At 41.5% G+C, this 21907-nt stretch overlaps 1 protein-coding gene across 1 annotated transcript in view; it reads left to right on the top strand.

Annotated features, from left to right (window-relative positions):
- Positions 1–21907, top strand: part of LOC119657455 — a 126599-nt gene that overhangs the window by 88741 nt on the left and 15951 nt on the right. Inside the window, exons 2-5 of the mRNA XM_038064369.1 lie at positions 4390–4440; positions 4675–4944; positions 17288–17600; positions 17687–17837. Of these exons, the coding sequence (XP_037920297.1) occupies positions 4390–4440; positions 4675–4944; positions 17288–17600; positions 17687–17837 (785 nt within the window). The remainder of the gene's footprint in view (positions 1–4389; positions 4441–4674; positions 4945–17287; positions 17601–17686; positions 17838–21907) is intronic.

A 21907-nucleotide genomic window follows, 5' to 3' on the forward strand; every position in this document is an offset into this window, starting at 1 on the left:
CTCTCTTGCAATACTTGCACGATCGGTGCGCTGTATATGCTGATGTCGGATAAGATCACGGCATGCTATGCCACTAGTCGAAGGTGACATTTTCATCTCCATTGGCACCGGACGCCATTTATTGTCTTTTATAGTGGGCCAACACTCAGATGCCAAAAGGGCAGAAGAAACTAGCTAAAACCTGAGACATTCTTTGATACGTCGATCAGAAAGAACGCCAGCTATGAAACGCTACTTAATCTAGGCTACGCTAACACGTGAAGCAATTTCATGACGTAATTCATCATTGGCTGATTCCATTGATCTGAGATATTTAAATCACTCAGTTCTGCCACTAGCAGTGAAAGAACCGGTTTCATGGGGATCGGTCGTCAAAAATTCAATTTCATTCAGATTCAATCTGAGACCATATTGCATCAGGCGATCCATTTTTGAACAAGTTACTCAAGATCAGGCCATGAGAAGCTAGGAAAACTTCATCGGCATACAGCTGTGCGCAGGTTGCTGGACGTAGGATTTCCCGTGTGACAGTATTCAAAACAAGAACAAAATAGAGTGGTGAGAGGGTACTTTCCTGATAAATACCAACGGAGATATGAAGCGCTTTTCGGATCGCGATAGAGTAATTTAATCCAGCGCATGGGTTCTTCTGGTACTAGGTATTGTCGCAAAGCATACCAGGTTAGCTCGTGTGGCATACGGTCAGACGCCTTCTCCAGATCGACAAAAGAAAAGCAAAGAGGGCGACTCAAGATGTTTTTCCATGAGCAACCGCGCTGCGTGTACTATGTCAGTTGCTCCACAGTTCTTGACAATCCCCGCTTGAGTCACGGTTATTTGAACGGTGTGGCGAATAGGGTTGTCAAGAATGCGTATGAAAATAATGACAAAATTCGGATATGAATGATTTTTGGTTCGGTTCTTGACAGGTATTCGGAACGTCGAGTGTGACTTTTGTAAAGACGGAGTGTCGATGAAGAATATAACCCGGATTGCTGTTGAGCACGAAGGAATCATTATTATATTCTTAAGATATATGGCTGCGGTGGTATCCCTGAAATAATCATTTGTGTGAAAAGGCACGTTGTTCTGGCAAAAGAGGTTTTTTCTCCTTCTTCAAACCGGACCCATTCTGGCAAATTTCAATATCCAACTGATCAGGAAAACTGAAGAAATATTCGCCTGTTTTTGCTTTGCCTTTCTCATGGTGATTAATTAGCAGCACTTTTTCGGTTCGCAGATGTGATCGGCGCTGAACCACTGGTTTGCATCCTCCGGTTCCACTGCTGTTTCGTTCTTGGTGTTCAGAATGCAAATAAGATTAATCCCAACAGTTTTAACTTGAATGGAAACAACAATTTATTCAAAGCTAATGATTTGACAAAAACGATATTTTCTTTTTTGGATAGCTGAAGTCGAACAGATCGACAAACTGACATATTCGTATTTAACAAATGACAGCAACGGCACCGCAAACATAGCGATGAACTTCTAAAAGTTACTATAGATGCAGCCGCTACATCACTTTCTTCTGAGTATTGCTATCAATGGCATTATCAACATTATTCGATGTCATCCAAAACTTTTTTGTTTATTGTTTCTACGGATTCAACCGGTGATGCCCTCGGTAGACGATTGATCGGTAACCTGACTACCGATGACCTCGTTTAGTCGTTGAGTTGTTTGCCCAGTAAGGTCGCTGTCGATGACTGATGGAGAATGGACCAACTAAGCTGCCCAGGAGGCTGACTTCAGTGTTTTTTGTCGCGAAGGGGCCGTTTAAATCGCTTGATACTGGAACATATCCAATAGGTCCGCAGTTACTTCGTACGTTTTTTGGCACGATATCTGTCTCAATCTCATATGCTGTCAGGAAGAGGTGATATCACACTCGTCTATGTTGGTGCCGGTAAACCACTCTACGCTTAATCACAATATTGCCCCATTTACTGGGTCTGCTGTTGACCGGTAAAAAACTAATTCACCATAACAAGACAGTGGACAAGATATCAACCGAATAGCTACTGCCCTCGTGAAACATGATCGCAGACTTTAGGGTGCAGTGCCATAGCTCGATCATTCCATTAAAGGTTAGGTGATACGATGTCATGCATCGACTAAAATTGGGGACTCTAGTCAGTGGTCATGACCAACGATGTTCCGTAGTTCGATATCCAATCCAGCATGATCAAGCAGTGTTCTGACTGTGGAAACGGTCTAACAATGCCCAAGTGAAAGTATTGAAAATGTTGATCCAGAACGGCTAAAAATCACTTCTTGCAAACCTCCCGAGCATATGATGGCAACTAGCACTTGCTCGGAACCACAATTGCATGTCGCGATGCACTATCCGCCAGATGAACTTTTTCCCGATCAATTCGACTACTGTGGTGAGCGCAGCGATTGTATGCTCCAAAAACAGTTCTACGTATCGTTCCTGCCATGAACGGTCTAATGGTGAAAATGAACCAGTTATGTTGTCTCCACTATTGAGTCTCTGCAACGTTCGGCTTCGGATGGCCCACAGGATGCATTTGCTTCCGGATTTGCATAGAAGTTTATTTAGTGGTGCCTGCATTTCAGTTGCCTTGGGGAACGATCGGTAACAGCTTATTAATCCTAAAAATCAGCGAAAGCTCTTTACGGTTCCTGAGCGCTTATAGTCTTTGATCGCCTCTATCCGCGCAAATATGGCGATATTTGATGACGTACCCGAGATGCTCCATTTCACTAGTCCCAAATGTGTACTACGTTGATGATTACGCCGAAATTTCTGACCCGCTGGAGCAGCAACCGGAGGTGTACCACGTTCCCTGACGCTGTCATGTACTTCGTATTACGTCATTCATAAAACGCTAGAACGACTGGGCCTTCAAACGTCATAACTTTGAACTCCAATAAACTGAATGGAGTGAACACAACTGTTTTGGGAACCCCCAATGCGGTAGATAGGATCTGACGATAGGTTTCTAATAAGCCAGTTTTAGAAAATAATGTTTTCCTAGTCAGGCAGTCGGGGATGTAGTAAATATATGAAGATATCAGAACCCAAAAAATCCCTCGACGAGTTTTTAATCTCTGGATTTAATACCCAACAGTTTCTCATGTCTGCTAACAAGCCGTAATGTCTAAGCAGATCTCGAATTAGTTAAGGTTTGGAAAACAAAACCTTATTAAAATCGCTTCACTACCTACCTGTCTGTTTGTTTGTCTGATACGCGTACTTTTCTCAGGCACGGTTGCCCCTATTGCCAAGAAGTTAGGCGGAAAGGTTAGAACTATGCAGTGAATTACATTGCTTTACTACTTAAACTTAAAACGGAGTATCCATGTACCTGAAAGAGTGGAGAAGAATTTTTCTTTCACAAAATATAATCATATGGGGTATCAAATTAAAAGGCTCAATTAGCATTTTTCGAAACAATTGTTAGTTTTGACATTGGTTTTAAAGGAGAGGAGCGATATCGACTCAAACAAAGTCGATAATAGCCCATATTATTTAATTTTGTAAATTTACTGCGAACAATTTTTATGTTCATCCTAGAGCAGTAATAAAATTGGTGGAAATCCTACGATCATTTACAAAATTATATTAGATCAAAGTTACCCCTTTCCCGTCAAATTATTGCTCCCTACAAATCAAAATGTCAATATCATTGGACATTGGGTATATTCAACGCATATACGCTACACATTATGTAGAAATAAAAATTCACAAAACCTTTGGTGCCTAAAGCATGGAACTTCCGGTTTCCGACTAATGTTTTGGTTGAACTGATCACCACGAACACTGCCACGCGGTGGGTCTAAATGTATAATGGTAAAAGCACCATAAAAGGTTCCCGAAGTTTTGTCTTAGCGTTCGCTTCGCTGATAGGAACGCCATATCTGCGCCAAGCCAAGCACACCTTACCCTTACATTATGCCTTTATCGTAGTGAAATATTCCCAAAAATATAATGAAGGTTCAAAGAGTGCAACTTTATTGGAATACCCCTCCAAAGAGTCATGGAAACGACAATCATAACTGGTACTATATGCTTTGTATCTCAAGTAATGATTAAAAAAATCTTCCGAACTGATTAATTTGAAGCAGTCTCAACTTATTGACACTAATTGCCTTCACGGTATGAACCAAGTATCCTTACACCTCAGATTTTCGATAAGAGACTATCCAATTTAAACGGAGGCCAAACATTACCTTGAAATATAACATTCTTCACTTTTTCCTTCACCATTCCAGAAAATACGTACAAAACACAGGTAAAGGTAATTACCACAACTTACGAATATTGTAATTAGCACCATATTGTCATTGAATATGTTTTTTTATTTTCCATCAATATCAAAATCCCTTTAATTAATTCAGTTACCTTTTTTTCAATTACAGATGTCGAACGCAGTCGGTAGTGTGGCAAAATTATGCCTGCTAACACTTCAGGTACGGAATTAACTTGTTAAACATTATTTGCACAATCTCCGTGGAGCTCGGAAGTATCTTTAAAATCCACTACATCCGTGCCTCCAATCTGGAGCGGCCTTCATAAAAGCTGCCCCCAACTGTTTTGGGAAGTGATGGCAAATCACTACATATCTTGCACGGAGGGCTACATAACAATTACTTATTATAGGTTACTAACTCAATCATTCTTAAATTGAATTTTTATCGACAAAGGTCATGCAATGGACGACGCAGCCAACGCACGGACACGGACGACTCATGGATCCACCGTCGAGGAATGCCATGTGGAGATTTGGCTATCCGAATCCAGTTAACTATAACGACAACGAACTGTTTTGCGGAGGTTATGCGGTCCAATGGGAGCAGAATGGAGGCCAGTGTGGAGTCTGCGGAGATGCTTACCATCTGCAAACACCACGACCGCATGAGGCTGGAGGCGAGTTCGCCAAAGGCATCATATCACGATATTACACATCTGGACAGGTAATTATGTGACGATTTACATTTAAGATATTTACGAGTACATGAATCAAGTTCGTTCACTTAAAGTACGAATACTTGTTCCCCATCAAAATAAATTTAGTCGAATAAACGGTATCAATTGAGGGCAATTCGTAGACAGACTAGTGGGTGAACCGCTCCGGATTAGAATCCTCCGTAGTATCCCATTAATGTTCTCTAAATTAGAAAAGATTGCCCCTCTGGATGTTAAGATGAGGCCGATTTAATTGAAATTGAATTTGAATCCAATCATAGATACTTATGGTTGTATATATGCCAAATAAGATATGTCAGATCCTTTTGAAAGCATGATAATTTGCTATATTCATAAAGTAGCTGTACGCACTCCAGGTACATACGAGTGTGAAGAGTCTTCCAATTCGATTGCATAATAAGGTTCTGAAAAACATTCTGGCATCCGCTGCGGATGAGGCAGCAGTTAATCGACATAAATGGAAGGCTTGACAGGGGGCAATATAAATAGTTGCTAGATGAGATTTAATTCCAAATGGTGTGACAAGGAATAGCAGATATTATTGTAGAGGTTTTACAATCAGTAATAGTTAGTATGTTGAAGGCAAACAGATGTAAGGTAAATTAGTATGTGTATAGAAAGGTCTTGGAAGAAATCCATTTGCCAAATATTTGAAAACAATAACATAAAATCAAAAGTTATTCCAATTTTCACTTAAAGCGGATATATATAACTTTGGTTCTTCTTCGTCATGTAAACTTCCTAACGTAAACATAGAACCACAATCTTATACTTGCTGCCGAAGGTTCAGAGGTTATCCAGCGGAACTGCAGGGTATTGAAGCTATCCATTTCAGTGTGCATTCGAAATCCGCCCCTCATCCACGCGTAAACCTGGTCGCATTTTTCTGCTGGTGGGAAGCTCTAGGTCCATTGTTGTTGACCTGGCATTCTACATACATCCGCCAAAAAGCTTAGTGCGGGTCAACTTTGAATTTCCTCCTCTTTTCAAGCATGTGTTTCTTAATTATCGATGGAGCAGCAATCGGCATCCGCTTTTGGTCTGCTAGACATCCTGGTTTTGTGCTGAGGTCTACCGATTAGAAGTCCCTAAAAGGTGTGTGGCGGTATAGGTCATCGCTGCATCTGAGACAAAGTCTGCTACATCTTCTTTTTCTACCATAGCTATTGCCATTATTGACCTTCCGCGTTGGATCGTCCTTGACCATATGAATTAAGTGAGATTGGGCGGGATGTTATCCAAAAACAGATGGTCGTGGTATCGCTCATAAATTTCGTCGTTATATAGGGATGCTTTTAACCACGGATATTTAGCCCATTTTGGATCGCCAGATTTTAACTTCCATCTGGTTTTCTCCAATAACTTTTGCCGTGTACGGCTCCAACCTTTTGATAATCTTGTAGAGCATAAACTATAAGAGATGCTTTTACAATTTCCACAGCTGAGTTTATAATAATAGTAATAATCGCTTACTGATTTGTTGTGCCTGTATCTGGGCCTTATATTTTTGATGAGGTGTAGCTGCTTCTACTTCACCAACTGTCTTGTGCTGCATGTCACCATTGGACGTCTGGAATGGTTGAGGTTCAATAACTTCTGGAAATATTTCAATCATCTCTTTTGGCTGTTAATGATATTTTTATTCTTATCCTTACATAATACCTATATACGTCACGTACGTAATTTTCCTTTATATGTTCGCCTAATCGTTGTTTAGCTTCCTTTTTTTCTGGAAGTCTTATTTGTTAAGTTCATTATATTTTCCCTCTTTCGGTGAAGTTAGTGCACCTCATTCAACTTTTCCATAGCATCCGAGCAGTCCTCATGTATTCCTCGGAGAGTTGGGTTCTTAGCAAGAAGAATTGCGAACCTTTGGCCGGGTTCGAGAGAAGAATCCCCCGAAGAATTTTTGGCCCGCTACATGAGGATGGACGATTCCATAGCCTACATAACGAAGAAATCTATGAACGATACCATGACCGTCCGGTTGTGGATAAAATCCGGCTCAATAGGTTACGGTGGGCGGGTCACTTAATCCGTATGGATGAGGATGATCCCACCCGGAAAGTCTATAAGGGCAATATCTATGGCAGAAAGAGAAGACGAGGCAGACCCTGCCTAAGATGGGGCGATGGCGTAGGCCAGGACGCCAGACAGCTTTTAGGGATATCGAATTGGTGGACCTCGGCGCAAAACCGGGATGTCTGGAGTTCCTCATTAAGGCAGGCCTAGACCGGATACCGGTTGTTGCGCCGTTGATGATGATGATCCGAGCATTTTTCGTAGTAGTAGTCATTTCATATCTTACATATCTTACGATTTCTGCCGCTACCGCGATTATCTTACTTTCTTCCTTACTTCCTCGCTGCCAAAGAATTTTTGGTGAGGGGTGTGACGCATTCTTATCCATCGCTGTGCAACTACTTAAATTCCTTACTTTGAACTCTCCGGTTTTCATCGATTTTAAAGTCAATTCTCCAGTAGTGCAGCAGCGGCTCTTGGCGCTTATCACCCAAGTCTAAGTTTAAAGCCTAAACTAGTGCTAGCAACCCTTCTGTTCATTTTTGACAATCGTGATGTGAAAAGCATGTCAAGCTAAAATATAAGAATCTACTTTCCTGATGTGAAAGATCGCGCAATGTTCTTTCTATCGTATACATATGCGACAATTTGGCAGGACTTATTGAGCAGCAGCTCTTTTGTGGCCACATGCAACTTTTGTTCCACTAATATGGATGTGCATATATGATCTTCCCTATATATCCCTATCTCCACCTCCACGTGGTGACCGCTGGGAGCTCTTTCTTAACGAAAAGCTGCAGACGGAGAAGGATGAAGGCGAGTCTACCGCGCCTAAAAACGGGGCAAATTGTACCAACTGGTCTTCCAGGTTGGGGTTGGGTAGGGCTGACAACCCTACACGGAAAACAACTTGTTACGAAGCCACAACAGGAGCCTCGGACAGGACTGACTTTAAAACGACGGACCCGGCAACGACAATGGATCAACGATTTGCGCATTTTCTCATGGAACGTGCGCTCCCTGTACAGAGATGAAGCTGATGAGCAGCTAGCCGATACCCTGTCCCAATATAGGGCTGATATAACAGCGTTACAAGAGATGCGATGGACAGGGACCGGTTTCCTGGAGAAGAGCCACTACACCTTATATTATAGCGGTCATCCAGTAAACCATGTGCTCGGAGTAGGTTTCTTAGTCAGCCAAAAAATGAAACCTGCTGTTATCAGCTTTGAAAACATAAGTGAACGGCTATGCAATCTGCGCTTGCGAGGCAAGTTTAGAAATATAAGCCTCATTAACGTTCACGCCCCCACAGAGGAGACTGCAGAGTCAGAGAAGGATACCTTAAACGAGGCAGTAGAACGAAGTCTCGAAGCCTGTCCCAGATATGATATCAAAATCATACTTGGGGATTTTAACAGCCAAGTAGGGAAGGAGCCCGTATTCAGGCGATACGTTGGCTCCCATAGCTTACACGAAAAAACAAATGATAACGGACTGCGGACTATTCAATTAGCAGGGTCACTCGAAATGGTTGTTGGAAGTACCTGGTTTGCGCGAAAAGCGGTCCACAAACATACGTGGGCCTCTCCAGACGGGACCACTTTCAACCAAATTGACCACGTGTTGATGGAACGCCGCCACCTCTCAGCCTTGATGAATGTCAGAACATATAGGGGGGCCAATATAGACTCGGATCACTATCTCGTTGGCATGGTGCTCCGAGCTCGAATAACAATATCACCTAGAATCCCCTCTGACAATCAGGTGGGAGTGAACACCGAAGCCATCCACAACACAACCCTCCGCGACACCTATAAGAGGGAAATGGATGCCGCAATAACCGCGGTCAACAGAGGACCTGGAGATGAAGCATCAACAAATGATCTTCACAATCACCTGAAGAACGTTATCATTGATTTGGCCACAAACATACTTGGCCCCAGCCGCAAAAGGAGTCGGAACGGGTGGTTTGACGATGAATGTAAGCTAGCAACGGAACGGAAGAATGCTGCATACCGAGTAATGTTGCATTCTCAACGAACGCGGGCACGCGCAGAGACTTATCACGAACTCCGTCGAGCGGAGAAGCGACTTCACAGACGGAAAAAGGAAGCCTGGGAGAACCAACAAGTCTGTGAACTAGAAAAGTACAGGGAGCAACCGCACCAGGCGCGGAAGTTTTACCAACAAGTCAGCAGGATGAAGCCTTATACACCTCGATGCTCATCCTGGCGAGACAAAGAGGGAAATCTGATTTCCGACAGAATGGGCATATTAGAGCGATGGGTTGAGTACTTTGATGAGCTACTGAACAACCAGAACATCGGCGAGTTGGAGGTCCCGCCAACTGAAGACGACGGACAAATATTGCCACCGCCAAGTTTATGAGAAACAGTCCATCGCCAGGAGCCAATGGAATTACAGCCGAATTGGTTAAATATGGAGGCGACCAGTTACACCAAGTGGTTCATCAACTTGTGCTCAAGGTATGCGACAGCGAATCAATGCCTGACGATTGGCAGCGAGGCATAATCTGTCTCATACATAAAAAGGGAGATATCATACAGTGCAGCAATTATAGAGGTATCACGTTGCTGAGTACCATCTATAAGATATTCTCCACTATCTTGCTAGGCCGGATAGCCCCATACGCCCGGAACATCATTGGCCCATACCAAAGAGGCTTCACTCCAGGCAAATCAGCAACAGATCAGATTTTCTCTCTACGGCAAGCGATGGAAAAACTGTTGGAAATGGACAACAGTTGCACCATCTGTTCATCGACTTTAAAGCCGCCTATGATAGCATAGCCAGGGTAAAACTGTACACGGCCATGAGAGAATTCGGTATCCCGACGAAATTAATAAGACTGACTAGGCTGACCCTGACCAATGTGCGAGGCCAGATAAAAGCAGGAGGATCACTCTCGAGACCATTCGACATCAACAACGGTCTGCAACAAGGGGATGCGCTATCATGCGTCCTCTTTAACCTGGCCCTCGAGAAAGTGATCCGTGATGCTGAGGTAAATGCAAGAGGTACGATCCTCTTCAAGTCCACCCAACTACTGGCCTATGCTGACAATATCGATATCATGGGAAGAACCACCCGAGACGTACAAACTGCCTTCATCCAGATCGAGCAGGCGGCGCGAGATTTTGGGCTGCACATCAATGAAGGCAAGACAAAATATATGGTGGCAACGTCAGCACCGAAGACGAATCAATCAACAACATCAAACCGCACTGGTCAAACAGAAACACGAAGAAGAATAAGGATAGGAGAATACAACTTTGAGACCGTTGATAATTTCGCCTATCTAGGGTCGAAAATCACAACCGATAACAGCTACGATGATGAAATCCGCGCACGGTTGTTGTCAGCCAACAGAGCCTATTTCAGCTTACAAAGACTGTTCCGCTCGACGCGTCTCACCATAGGGTCAAAGCTCTTACTGTACAAGACTATGATCTTGCCAGTCCTCATGTATTCCTCGAAAACTTGGGTTCTTAGCAAGAAAAATGGCGAACTCTTGGCCGCGTTCGAGAGAAGAATCCTCCGAAGAATTTTTGGCCCCCTACAGGAGGATGGACGATTCCGTAGCCTACAAAATGACGAAATCTATAAGCGATACCATGACCGTCCGGTTGTGGATAAAATCCGGCTCAATAGGTTACGATGGGCGGGTCACTTAATCCGTATGGATGCGGATGATCCCACCCGGAAAGTCTATAAGGGCAATATCTATGGTAAAAAAAGAAGACGAGGCAGACCCTGCCTAAGATGGAGCGATGGCGTGGGTCAGGACGCCAGACAGGTTTTAGGGATATCGAATTGGTGGACCTCGGCGCAAAACCGGGATGTCTGGAGTTCCTTATTAAGGCAGGCCTAGACCGGATACCGGTTGTTGCGCCGTTGATGATGATGATGATGTTTCTACAAAGAATGATTTTGGATCGATGGAAACGCCTCAGGCTCTTCACTACTTTGTAAGATTGACTTGTGTTCTTGCTTGCGATGTTGCCGTAAATTTTCATCAATTATTCGATTACGCATTTTAGGTCATGCCAGGTGCCATCTATAGGCCTCCCAGTGAAATTTTTGGGAACAGAGCCTAATCGTCCTTCCAGTTGTGTTTTGTATTCTCCCGATATTAAATCATTTTTCAGCTGCCCCACCTCAAAGTAGGTTGGTTTACAGACGCTTTTTACCATGTAATGGTTGGAGTCGCAGTTTGCTCTTTTGGGCAAGTTGCCATCTGGGGACACCCATGTCCTTTTGTGAATGCTTTTGCATGGGCATCATGTCGATTTTGTAATTAAATTTCTGATGTTTGCAAAGTCAGTGAAGCGTCGTCCGATATTATTTGATATATCATAGAGACTGTGCCCTCTGGTCATTCCTCGATGTGGCTCCTCATTCCCAACTTTGGCGTTGAAATCACCGAGCAATATCTTAACGTCATTTGGAGGCAGGAAGTCCATAGCCTTTCCTGGCTATCGTAAAATTGCTCTTTGACTTCATCATCTTTTGCTTCAGTTTAGAGGGTGTATGTTGACAAGTCGTATATTAAAAAACTTGGGTTTAATGCAAAGCGCAGACAATCCTTCATCCATAGGTATAAAGTCGATTTGCCGCATTTGCTTTAAAGTCTCTATCTACGATGAAAGCAACTCCAAACTCACCTTTCCCAGATAACTTCGAAGGTGTTATCTGGCAACCAATCCCATTCGTTTTCTGGAGTGCTAGAACCATGAGCTTGTATGCACTTTCTGACCTGTTGGTCTTTGGTCTTTGAAAGCACCAGATTTGTGATTTAACATTTCAGGGCCGTAGTCATTTATTCGTTTGCACCGTCGTTTTTGTGGTATCAATTCTGTCCGAGGCTCCTGTCTCTGCACATGATGTTTGGTTTGGTTCTGAGTACATTGTTCTGAACCCCCAACCTGGAGGACCAGGTCAGTTGTATGAAATCCGCTTGACGAAATGGTGTGATCAGGTAGGACGCAGTATGGTGGTGGTATCCCAACTAAGGTGAGCATCCACTTCATCATTTTCATTATCTGACTATATCCTTGAACTTAAGCGTGACTGACATGACAATCGTCATCAATTAGATCTTGTGAATTATGCCCAGCCAGAATGCCCACAATACCTTTGCCAGTCTTCTTGCTTTTCGACAGGATAAACTGTGAAGTATGTTTCTTCGATTCAGACAGACATATTACCCCAATGGAAAACCTCACTTGTCATTTCTATTCGCTTCAGAACCATGTTGCTTTTGCACCATCGGTGTAGAACACCTCAATGAAACCTGGCAGCCTTTTTTCTGGTTCATCCCAGCTTCCTCGCCGTTTAAGGATAGAAATATTTTCTACCAAACAAATGTATGGGGATTCGAGAGTTGCTCTCACAGTAAAAACTGTTTTGTTTCCCCTTTATCCACCGCACTACGGATGCATAAGCGGACACGGATCTAATGATAGCAACATATATTCATATTCCGCCTACATAACACATAAGCTAAGCAAACGTTCTCATTTTTACTGTTCCAAAGAAACTTTATATTAAGAATAAGTCCCAGATATTTCACTTCTTTGGAGAGATGCAGGGTTATACCCCTTTTCTTTGGAAAGTAAAGATCATTCAGATTCAGGTTGAAATCATTCACTTAATTAAACTACTCTTTGGTGGCATCAGAAAATTTTTGGAAAGGCAATGCTCCCTTTAATGTCCACGAACGCTCCTATCGCGTGCTCACCTTTAAGAATTGCGTCCTCTATTTTTGAAACATACGCTGGTAAACATGATGGTTCAATTAGGGCGACCTTAGCGTCTTCTCGCGAATGTGACGCTCAACCAGTTTCTACAAACGTTTCACCGAAGATGATATAAAACTTATCTATCTGAAATTAGTCATCTTTACCAGCCTTAGGTATGAAAACTACTTTAACCTTCTGCCGAGATGCAGGCACATAGACCAGAGCAGGACACGCTGGAAAGATATTGCGCAGAAGTCGTTTTAACTGCTAGTTTTTGCAGTTCGCGGTTCCGCAGGCTGCACATTGTCCCCAAGAAGTTCACTGAACTTTATCCAATCCGTTTTCCTCGAATTCCGTTTATTGCAGGTTGGTCCCCCTCAATAGACAAACTAAATTCTAAGTATCGGTTGTCTGAGAGTGAGACTCCGTGTAGCACCTGCCAATCTTCTAAATTAACTTTAACAACTTTGAAGTGCAGATTGTTAGTTAGTTCTGCTTTGACACACTAGACCCAGCTACCGGACAGGACAAAAGCTAGTTCATCTATTCAAAAATGTTTTCCTTCTGTTCTTCTTGGACTGAATATTGTTCTTTTCTTTTCATTTTTGGCACCATCAACATGAATATGTATGTTACCAAATTTATGCAGAATTAATGTGACACAAACATGGCAATGATTTTCATTTTCCGACGGGTTCTTCTTTTTTCGCTTTTTCTTTTCCTTTGATAGTTATTCACCTGCTGACCTATTTAAGACTTTCAACAAGTTTGTAACTGGAAACATAATATTCCATAAATAATTCATGGGGCAGGTTCTCAACGGAGCTGATAGAATACATATGTTTATGTTTCGTATATTTGTAGTCCAGCATGTTGCTATTCTGTGGAGCCATATTGCATCCATAAATAACCTTTTCAAGTAAACATTGGACACTTCTCATTAGAGGTTTGGATTCCGAACGTTACGCGAACTTGTCTCAAAGTTATGAAAATTTCACTTCAATATACAACTAATCAGCACAAATCCAGAGAAAATAAATTCAACACAAAACGGACATAATTCTTTTTAATGTCCAATGATTTGGGTTCTTTTCAAGGTTTTGTGTAAAACAAAACCTTATTAAAAACGGTTTACAGTCTATCTGTCCGCCACACGCATTTTTCTCGGAGACTGTTGCAGCGATTGACACCAAATTTAATGGGAAGGTGGGAACTGTGAACGCTCACGCATACAGTGAGTTACATGCTTTTACGTCGAATTTAAGGGAGGAGAAAACTTGTTGTTCACCAAATATAGTCAGTCATGTGGGATATCAAGAGAAAGGTCTCGAGTACTACTTTCCGAAACTGGTGTTAGGTTTGACATTTGTTGGAAAGGTGGGAAGTGCGAGGGGTCGAAAATGATCAGAAACTACCCAACCCAAAAACCTGAAAAAAAAATCAAGAGGCTGCCACTATATGGTGTCTGGGCTCCGAAATACCTTCCATACCGATATCTGTTCAAATAAAGGTAATAATATTAATATAATTACTAACTGACTGCAAAACCCTCCTTAAGTTCATCTTAGCACCACGAAATTTCGTAGTGATATAGGCTATAACATGATCCTACCAAATTTGGCGGAAATCGCACTATTACTAACAGAATTGTAATACGCAATTCACAAAACCTTTCGCACCTGAAGCGTCCAGCTTCCAGTTTCCCGACTCGTTTATAAGTTCAGTTTCTTTTTCTTTTTGGTTAATACTGTTGACTCCAAATCCCACAAAGTACCTTAAATTTGAATGAACATTTAGCCATGCAGAAAAGTCTATAACAAAATATAGGACTCGGTTTGAAGAAAATGTCACTGAGATCAAGGCGGCACATAGCCATCGTGCGGTATTATCATTAAAATCTAAAAAAAACGCTTAGAGGACTTTGTTAGTATTGCTACTATGCTGAATGTTTGCGATAAAGTCTTTAGGTCTGCCACTGCTCACAATAATAAACGGCCTTACGTTCAACCGTCTGCTTCCACGATTTCACCCCTTTAGAACGTCGCCAATAACTTAACGTCTACCAGAGTCAAAACCTTTTAGTAACGTCTCAACGCTCATAAACATTCACCGGTAAATGTACAAGTTGTCTGCCGGGCAGTCAAAAAAATAACCCTCTTACTCCCGAAGGTATCCTCATCACGAAAGCGGATTATGCTTATGTTGGGATATCGAAAATGCACAAGTATTGTAATACGCATGCGTCTCTACCAAGAAAAGCTGAAGAAAAGAAAATTGGCTAGGTGGACGCAACTGGTCTAATATTGGTATGCATGGTATGATCCACGCAGACCAGACACCGTGAACGTGCGAAAACTACCAACCAATGGCAGCGAAAGGCACTGCAGAAGAAGCCGAAGCTTCTTGGAAATGAGTACATGCCGATTACCAGGTGTGGAAATATCCAGAGAAATTGGACGCAAGAAAGCGGAACTCTCGGCGTGATATTGGGACAAGCTGGTAAGCTCCATAAGGGGCCAAGATCGTGCACGATGAAAACTTCACAAGACTGAGACCCTGGGTCCTGATACCTGCTTTGTGGAAAGCAACGACACGGACACAACTCCATGCCCCGGACCTAGCTGGAGTCATCTTACAATGCCAAGTTAGCGATAAAAGGAAAAGCGTTGCAACTAACTTGCCTCTATTAGGGACGCACAACTGTAATACAAAGTCGGAGAAGAATGAATTGGATGAATTCTGTCCAACTTTTTGGTAGTGAAGCTCCTTAAGCGACTACCGTTTCTTTTCTCGACAGGAACTCAATTGGAAACTTTGAATGCTCTTTTAGAGTGCATTTGAAGAGGATTGTCCTATTAATAATAATAATGTCCTCTGGAGAAAATTGTCCTATTACTTTAGGAAAACAATAAAAAAAAAAATAAAACAATAAAAATAAATTGTATTTGTGAAACCAAAAAGCACCAAAACTCTTCAAGTGGGAGACATTTTTTTCAATTTCTGCAAACCTTTCAACATGAAAATGTTACAAAAGAAAGCGGAACTCCAAATAATGGTGTTACCAACGAAAATGAATAAGTAGCAAAACTATCCTTTAAGCATTTGAAAGCACCTGGCATAGATGGTATTTATTCAGCGACGCTAAAGGAAGGCGCAAACCACCTCTAAGAAATATCTTTTTTGCTTCTGTGCCTACCTTTTCAGAGAAGATTAAGGTATCATAAAAATGAATATTCAAACCAAATGAGCTAGAAGCAAATTAGATGAACATTATTCTCGTTCAAATATATAAAGAGACTTATTGAGCGTCACTTTCTCGAGAAAGCGTTAAAGTCGCACCTACTTAATGAAAACCAACATTCTTGCCAGCGTAGAATAGAAAGTGATGTGAGTCTGCTCTTCATTATTCGGTTTCAAAGATAGAGAACGCAACTCTGAAAGCCGAGTACGCGATAGGAGTATTTGCGACATTGTCGGGATGTCTGACTGTGCGCCTTTCCAAAAACTATACGATCCACCAAAGAGCACGCTAATTGATCATATTTTAGTTATGTTTATCTATACTACGCTATCGCAAAGATTGCTGTGTGGCCCCCCACACCCAAGGTGGTATGCTATCATTACTTTACTGGAGTATGTTAATCTACTCACTTGTATGTAAACTGCAAAAACTGTCGATTAACGTACCTACCTTCCACCTTTATACCTTATGTCTACCTTCATCCAAATTGAGCAGGTGGCCCGAGATCTTGGGCTGCACATTAATGAAGGCAAGACACAGTATATGGTGACAAGGCCAGCACCGAAAACCAGCCAACCAACAACATCAAACCACACTGGTCGAACGGGAAGAATAGGAGACTACAACTTTGAGTTAGATCTGGACGCTGGACAGCTTTTGGAAATATCGATTTGGCAGACCACCGCGCAAACCGGGATGTCTGGAGTTCTTTACTAAAGCGGGCCAAGATCGGATACCAGTTGTTGCGCCGTTGATGATGATGATAATAAGGCATTATTGCCGCTGGTGCACAAGAATTGCACACTCCATATTCCTATAGAATAATCCGGGACCCACTTGCAAGGTCGTTGCCATTGAATCAACCCAATTTATCAGGTGTCTGACTCGCTGTTTTTTAAGATAATCAGTTGTTGGCCTGTCGGCCAACCCTCATTCTGGTGGACCAGATCAATACACTTGCGTACAAAGTATGCTGGAATATCCAAGTTTACTGTTGGCTATTCTCGCTACTTTAATGATGATGGTAATATTTTTTGAATTTCTAGTAATTTTATTCAAAATAGCACAGCCTCTGAAACCAAAAGCTCTAAACTTAGGACAACAATAGGACATGAAAAGTTTTATCGATTTTTAAAGCAGGAGAAAATCCTGATTGGTTGGACATTCACAAGAGAGTTGAGTTTTTCTCTAAATTTACTTATTTCTTATAGGGAACTATTTTTTGAGTCCTTTGAAGATTCCTTTAATAAATCTTATTTATTTCTTGAATCCTTCTGACTCAAAACTCAATAAATATTACAGGAAATCGAAGTGGAGGTGGAACTGACTGCAAATCATTATGGTCGTTTTGAAATGTTCCTATGTCCAAATAACAATCCTTATTACGAAGCAACGCAAGAGTGCTTCGACCAATACCCTCTCTTTATTTCGGGTACTCGTGAAGTTCGTTACTCAATACCTCATGCTGCTAAGAAGAAGGATATCTTCCGTTACCGCGTTCGTCTTCCTCCGTACGTAACCTGCACTCAGTGTGTCTTACAATGGACTTACTACACCGCCAACATGTGGGGAACCTGCGCCAATGGAACTGAAGCTGTGGGATGCGGAAAAGCTGGTAATTTCTTTATTGTGGTTATGAAAATATCTTAAATGAGTTAGAGAATGTTACTTGTAACTATTAATTCCATCTCCATTTTATAGAAACTTTCAGAAATTGTGCTGATATTGCCATCGTATCAAACACTGGGGGTCTCCCTCCAGCATTCGTTTCCAGCAGTCCATCGCCGTACCTACTCTACTACAGAGACTACCGTGCACCTTCCCCGCACAATATCTTTCCCCTGGTTATCCGGTAAGTGAGTTGCTTTTAATCCGAGCCGCGAATATGGGCTTTCGCAGAGGACATTCTCATACTTAACGGCAAGGACACATTACCATCAAAGATCAATCACTATTCCCATGTAAATATGCTTCGGTTTATCCCCATCGTAGATTAGCTACTAATCTGTATTATATTATTTTGCAGATATCAATCCTTCGACTTACTAACTTTATCTTAATCTGCAATTAGTTACCAGTATCGAAAATTAACCAAAAAATACCAAAAATTTTCAGGGCTTTCGGCTTTTTTTTTCTTAAATTTTAAGTAAGGTTGCAATCAGTTTGATCAAAGGGGCGTTGCTGGAAATCAGATCTGGAGATCTTAATTGCTTTGGAATATGCTCGTACAATAAAAGCATTGTCATGTTCGCGAAACGTTTTACACTCTGCCTCCATTCTCTGTAAGTAACCCTGACATTTGGAAAGTAAAAAGGTCGCTCTTTTATTGCAATAATCAATATGTATTTGAGTGAGCCGATTCACTCTTTCTCATAATCGAGTTTTAATTCGCAAGGGAAAGTATGAGACATATGCTTACATACATATCTTCATAAGAAAATCCCAATTGTTTTACGTTTTTGATGACCTTTTCTCACCAAACTACGATTATTTGGCAAAACTTTAGTCATTATTCGGTTTTTAGTAGTTCAAACTCGTACCTATTTATGAATTCGCAATAAAGATACTCATGAAAAGCTTTGAATAACACAATATATCGCAATGCAATCACTCCATATCTGATTTCCCTTCTTTTACTCAAACAATAGCAGTCAATTTAGTGATAAATATTCATGCAAAGTATTGTGGAAAATACCAATGGTTGTGGTTTTGGGGTGTTGTTAAAATCTCATTTGTATTAAGTGTAAAATAAAAATTGATCTACAAATTTTTGAACGAAATTTGTAATTCGATTTAGTTAAGAGAATAGTAAACACGAATAGTATTAAATATGAGTCACTTTTAGATTTAGTATCTTTCTGGCTATTGGTTTGATTTTCATTTGAACGGTAGTTCTAGGGGCTCTTATCTAGTTAGTTGATGGAAGAGAAAAAAATATCTATAAGTGCTCCATACCTTGTGTATTACGTAGTCCCCTTAATTGCGTAAGTTTCAGTTTCTAGTAATACGAGTGTTTGCCTTCAACCCAGTCAATATTTTCTCTATTTTTATCTGAACAAAGCATTAACAATACACCTAATCTTAAATTCTTCACTTATACTTAATATCTCATAAAATAAAAAGAAGATAACAGACCTTGCTTTAAATGGAACGTATGCAAGGACACCAGACAACTTTTCGGGATGTTGAATTGGTGGATGTCGGCGCAAAACCAGGATGTCTGGAGTTCCTTACTAAGGCTATTGGGCCGTTGATGATGATGATGATGAATATTCCATTATAGGATGAGGTGAGGTGAGCCGTCCTTAAAATTGCAGTCCTGGTATCTCAATGGTGAATATGAAGTGCTAGGCTTATCAAACGTGCCCTGTGGATTGAGTAAAACCAGCTAAAATCAACGTAATAATAATAACAATAACAATAACCTCCCACTGCGTCTCCGAAGAACTATTGTGCCCGTTTACTAATCACAATATCCCATTTAACTATAGTATGTCGTTTAAGCCTACAACCGACAGGAACTTTATTACGTTTCCTACTTCGAAGTATTTCAACTTGACTTTGGGAATTAAGTATTCTTCCAGGTGACACTATCTACTTTGCCCAAGTACCGGACACTGTCACAGAACATGTGTGGATGTTTCGTCATTCTCCTCATATAATCTACAGACAGTGTCCTTAAATACCCTAGTTCCCCCAGATGATAGGTTAGCTTACAGTCACCAATGAGTATTCCGACTATGATCCGGAAGCTCTTTTTTATGGGGTTTATATAATCTCTCAAGCGTTTTGGTTCATGTCCCCCGATGAACACCCTGGACTGTTCCATTGCTAGTAAGTTCGATCAGTACAGCCATTTCTCTTCATATTTCAACGTCATAACCATGCAAATATTTCAGAATCCACAGAATGACTCTGCCCTATACAGCGACGCCCTTGCTCCTTTCCTGACCAACTCGTCCGCCATCTCATTGCCTTCTAACACAATGTGGCCTGGAACCCAGAGCCTTATTGAGCGAATCGAGCGTGTTCAGTCTGTTAAGGTATTCGCATACTAGTTTGGAACTCACCTTCAGGACCTAAATGCCTTAATAACCGCTATCAATCTTACTTCGATTTAGGTAGCTCCCCGCCTCGCTGATATTCTCGGACATTCTGAAGACCGCGCTTTTTGCCTACATCTGTCAATGCAGATGGAGAGGAGTCAAATCCAGAAAGAGCTATAGGGATGCCGTTAACAATGTCCACATTGTTCCACTGAAAGACAGTAATTTTTTCCACCTCTACGACAATGCCCGGCCGCATACGGCCACTGTTGTTCAGCAGTTTCTGGATAAAAAGCTGTAACTTAGTTTAGCCACTTCCCCTACTTTCCGGATTTGAGTCCCCCAAACTACTTTGCCTCTTCGAGGTTGAAAATGGAGATGAAGGAAACCCATTATGCAACGATTGAGGACATCTACAAATCTGTAACGGCCAAGTTGAAAGCTTTTCCTGTTTTGGAGTTGAAGAAAGCGATGGATAAGCTACAATATCGCGACAATGAATGTATTCATGTTAATGAAGATGATATTTTCCAATCGATGTATCCTCTCAAGTATCACTCCTTGGTTTCTCCTTGTGAGCGTGCATAGGTGTGTTGTCATATATGTATCTAACGCGGCAGTTGCTACCTTTAACTGCCTCTAAGGATCGGTCATCATCCCCGATCCTAAGAAGTTTTCCTTTGCCAACTTTCTAGCTTCTGAAAACTCTCCATAACCCCGTATGGAGATCCATGTTTTGAGTGATAGGGAGACGCAGAAGCTTCTCCGTTGCAATTGCTGGGGCTTTGGAAGGTAGACCATCATCATGTATTCCCCTGATATGTCACTCTGACATTTCGACAGTTCCGTTTCTTCTATCCTAGCAATTTGTGGACTATAGTCCTAAGCCAGTCCGTATGCCGGTAAAGACTAGCTCCGCATTCCATCCCTCACACATCCCCATGACGATGATGTCCACAATTAATTTCTCCACGTTACGAGTGAGTAACTGCTCGGGAAATATTTCAGTCGTATAATCAAGTTCTTTACCGCATTAGCATAGCTAAGGGCGGATCTTCTGGCTTCTATCTCCACCCCTGACCTCCTCGGGACACACCCCGTTCTGGGCTCGGATTTGGGTTTTTTGGGAACATTCTCCTCTTAGATTCAGTATCATAAACACTATATTATTTATTCATTATCATATATAACGGAACACAATTTGATCGTGGTATGCTAAAAGTTTTGCAGATGTGGCTCTATTATTGATATTACAACACCATTCCTTCGGCTCTCCTGTACAAGCCAGTATTCATCAGGTGTCCTAGATAATTTACTTATCATTATTTGGCTAAAATAACGTGGCACGATTTGGTTTCTTATTGACATACGAGATGTTTAATAAGTTTGAACTTATAGAGAGGCCTGCATAGGATAACCTGGTTTACGATGCAAATGGACCTTCTTTTTTCTTATAATATGCCCGTATTGGCTATCAAACAAACAGGCTTAATTAGGGCATTCCGAAACTAGCTTCAATGGATTGGAAATGAATTGGAAAATAACAGAGCTAGGGATGTAATCGCTGTAAAGTAAAAGATATCGTTTTTAGAACGTATTCAACGAAAAATTCTTAAAAGTCAGAGTGATGTATCTAGACGAAATCTATGTCACCCACTCCGATATCCGCTCAAATAAAGTCAATAATGTTACCGAGCATTCCATCTGCACTTTACACATGAACAGTGTATATGAATAAGTAAGTGAAATATGCATCAATTGCAATTTCTCCAGCCAAAATTCGATTCAATGCAATTTCTACAATATTTTCTGCTGCCATTTTCATAACATTTTGAAACATTTATGGAGTTATGGCAGCGATTCCCTCACGCCGGCC

This window comes from Hermetia illucens, chromosome 5 (assembly GCF_905115235.1).
Source record: "Hermetia illucens chromosome 5, iHerIll2.2.curated.20191125, whole genome shotgun sequence".
Classification (NCBI taxonomy): Eukaryota; Metazoa; Arthropoda; class Insecta; order Diptera; family Stratiomyidae; genus Hermetia; species Hermetia illucens.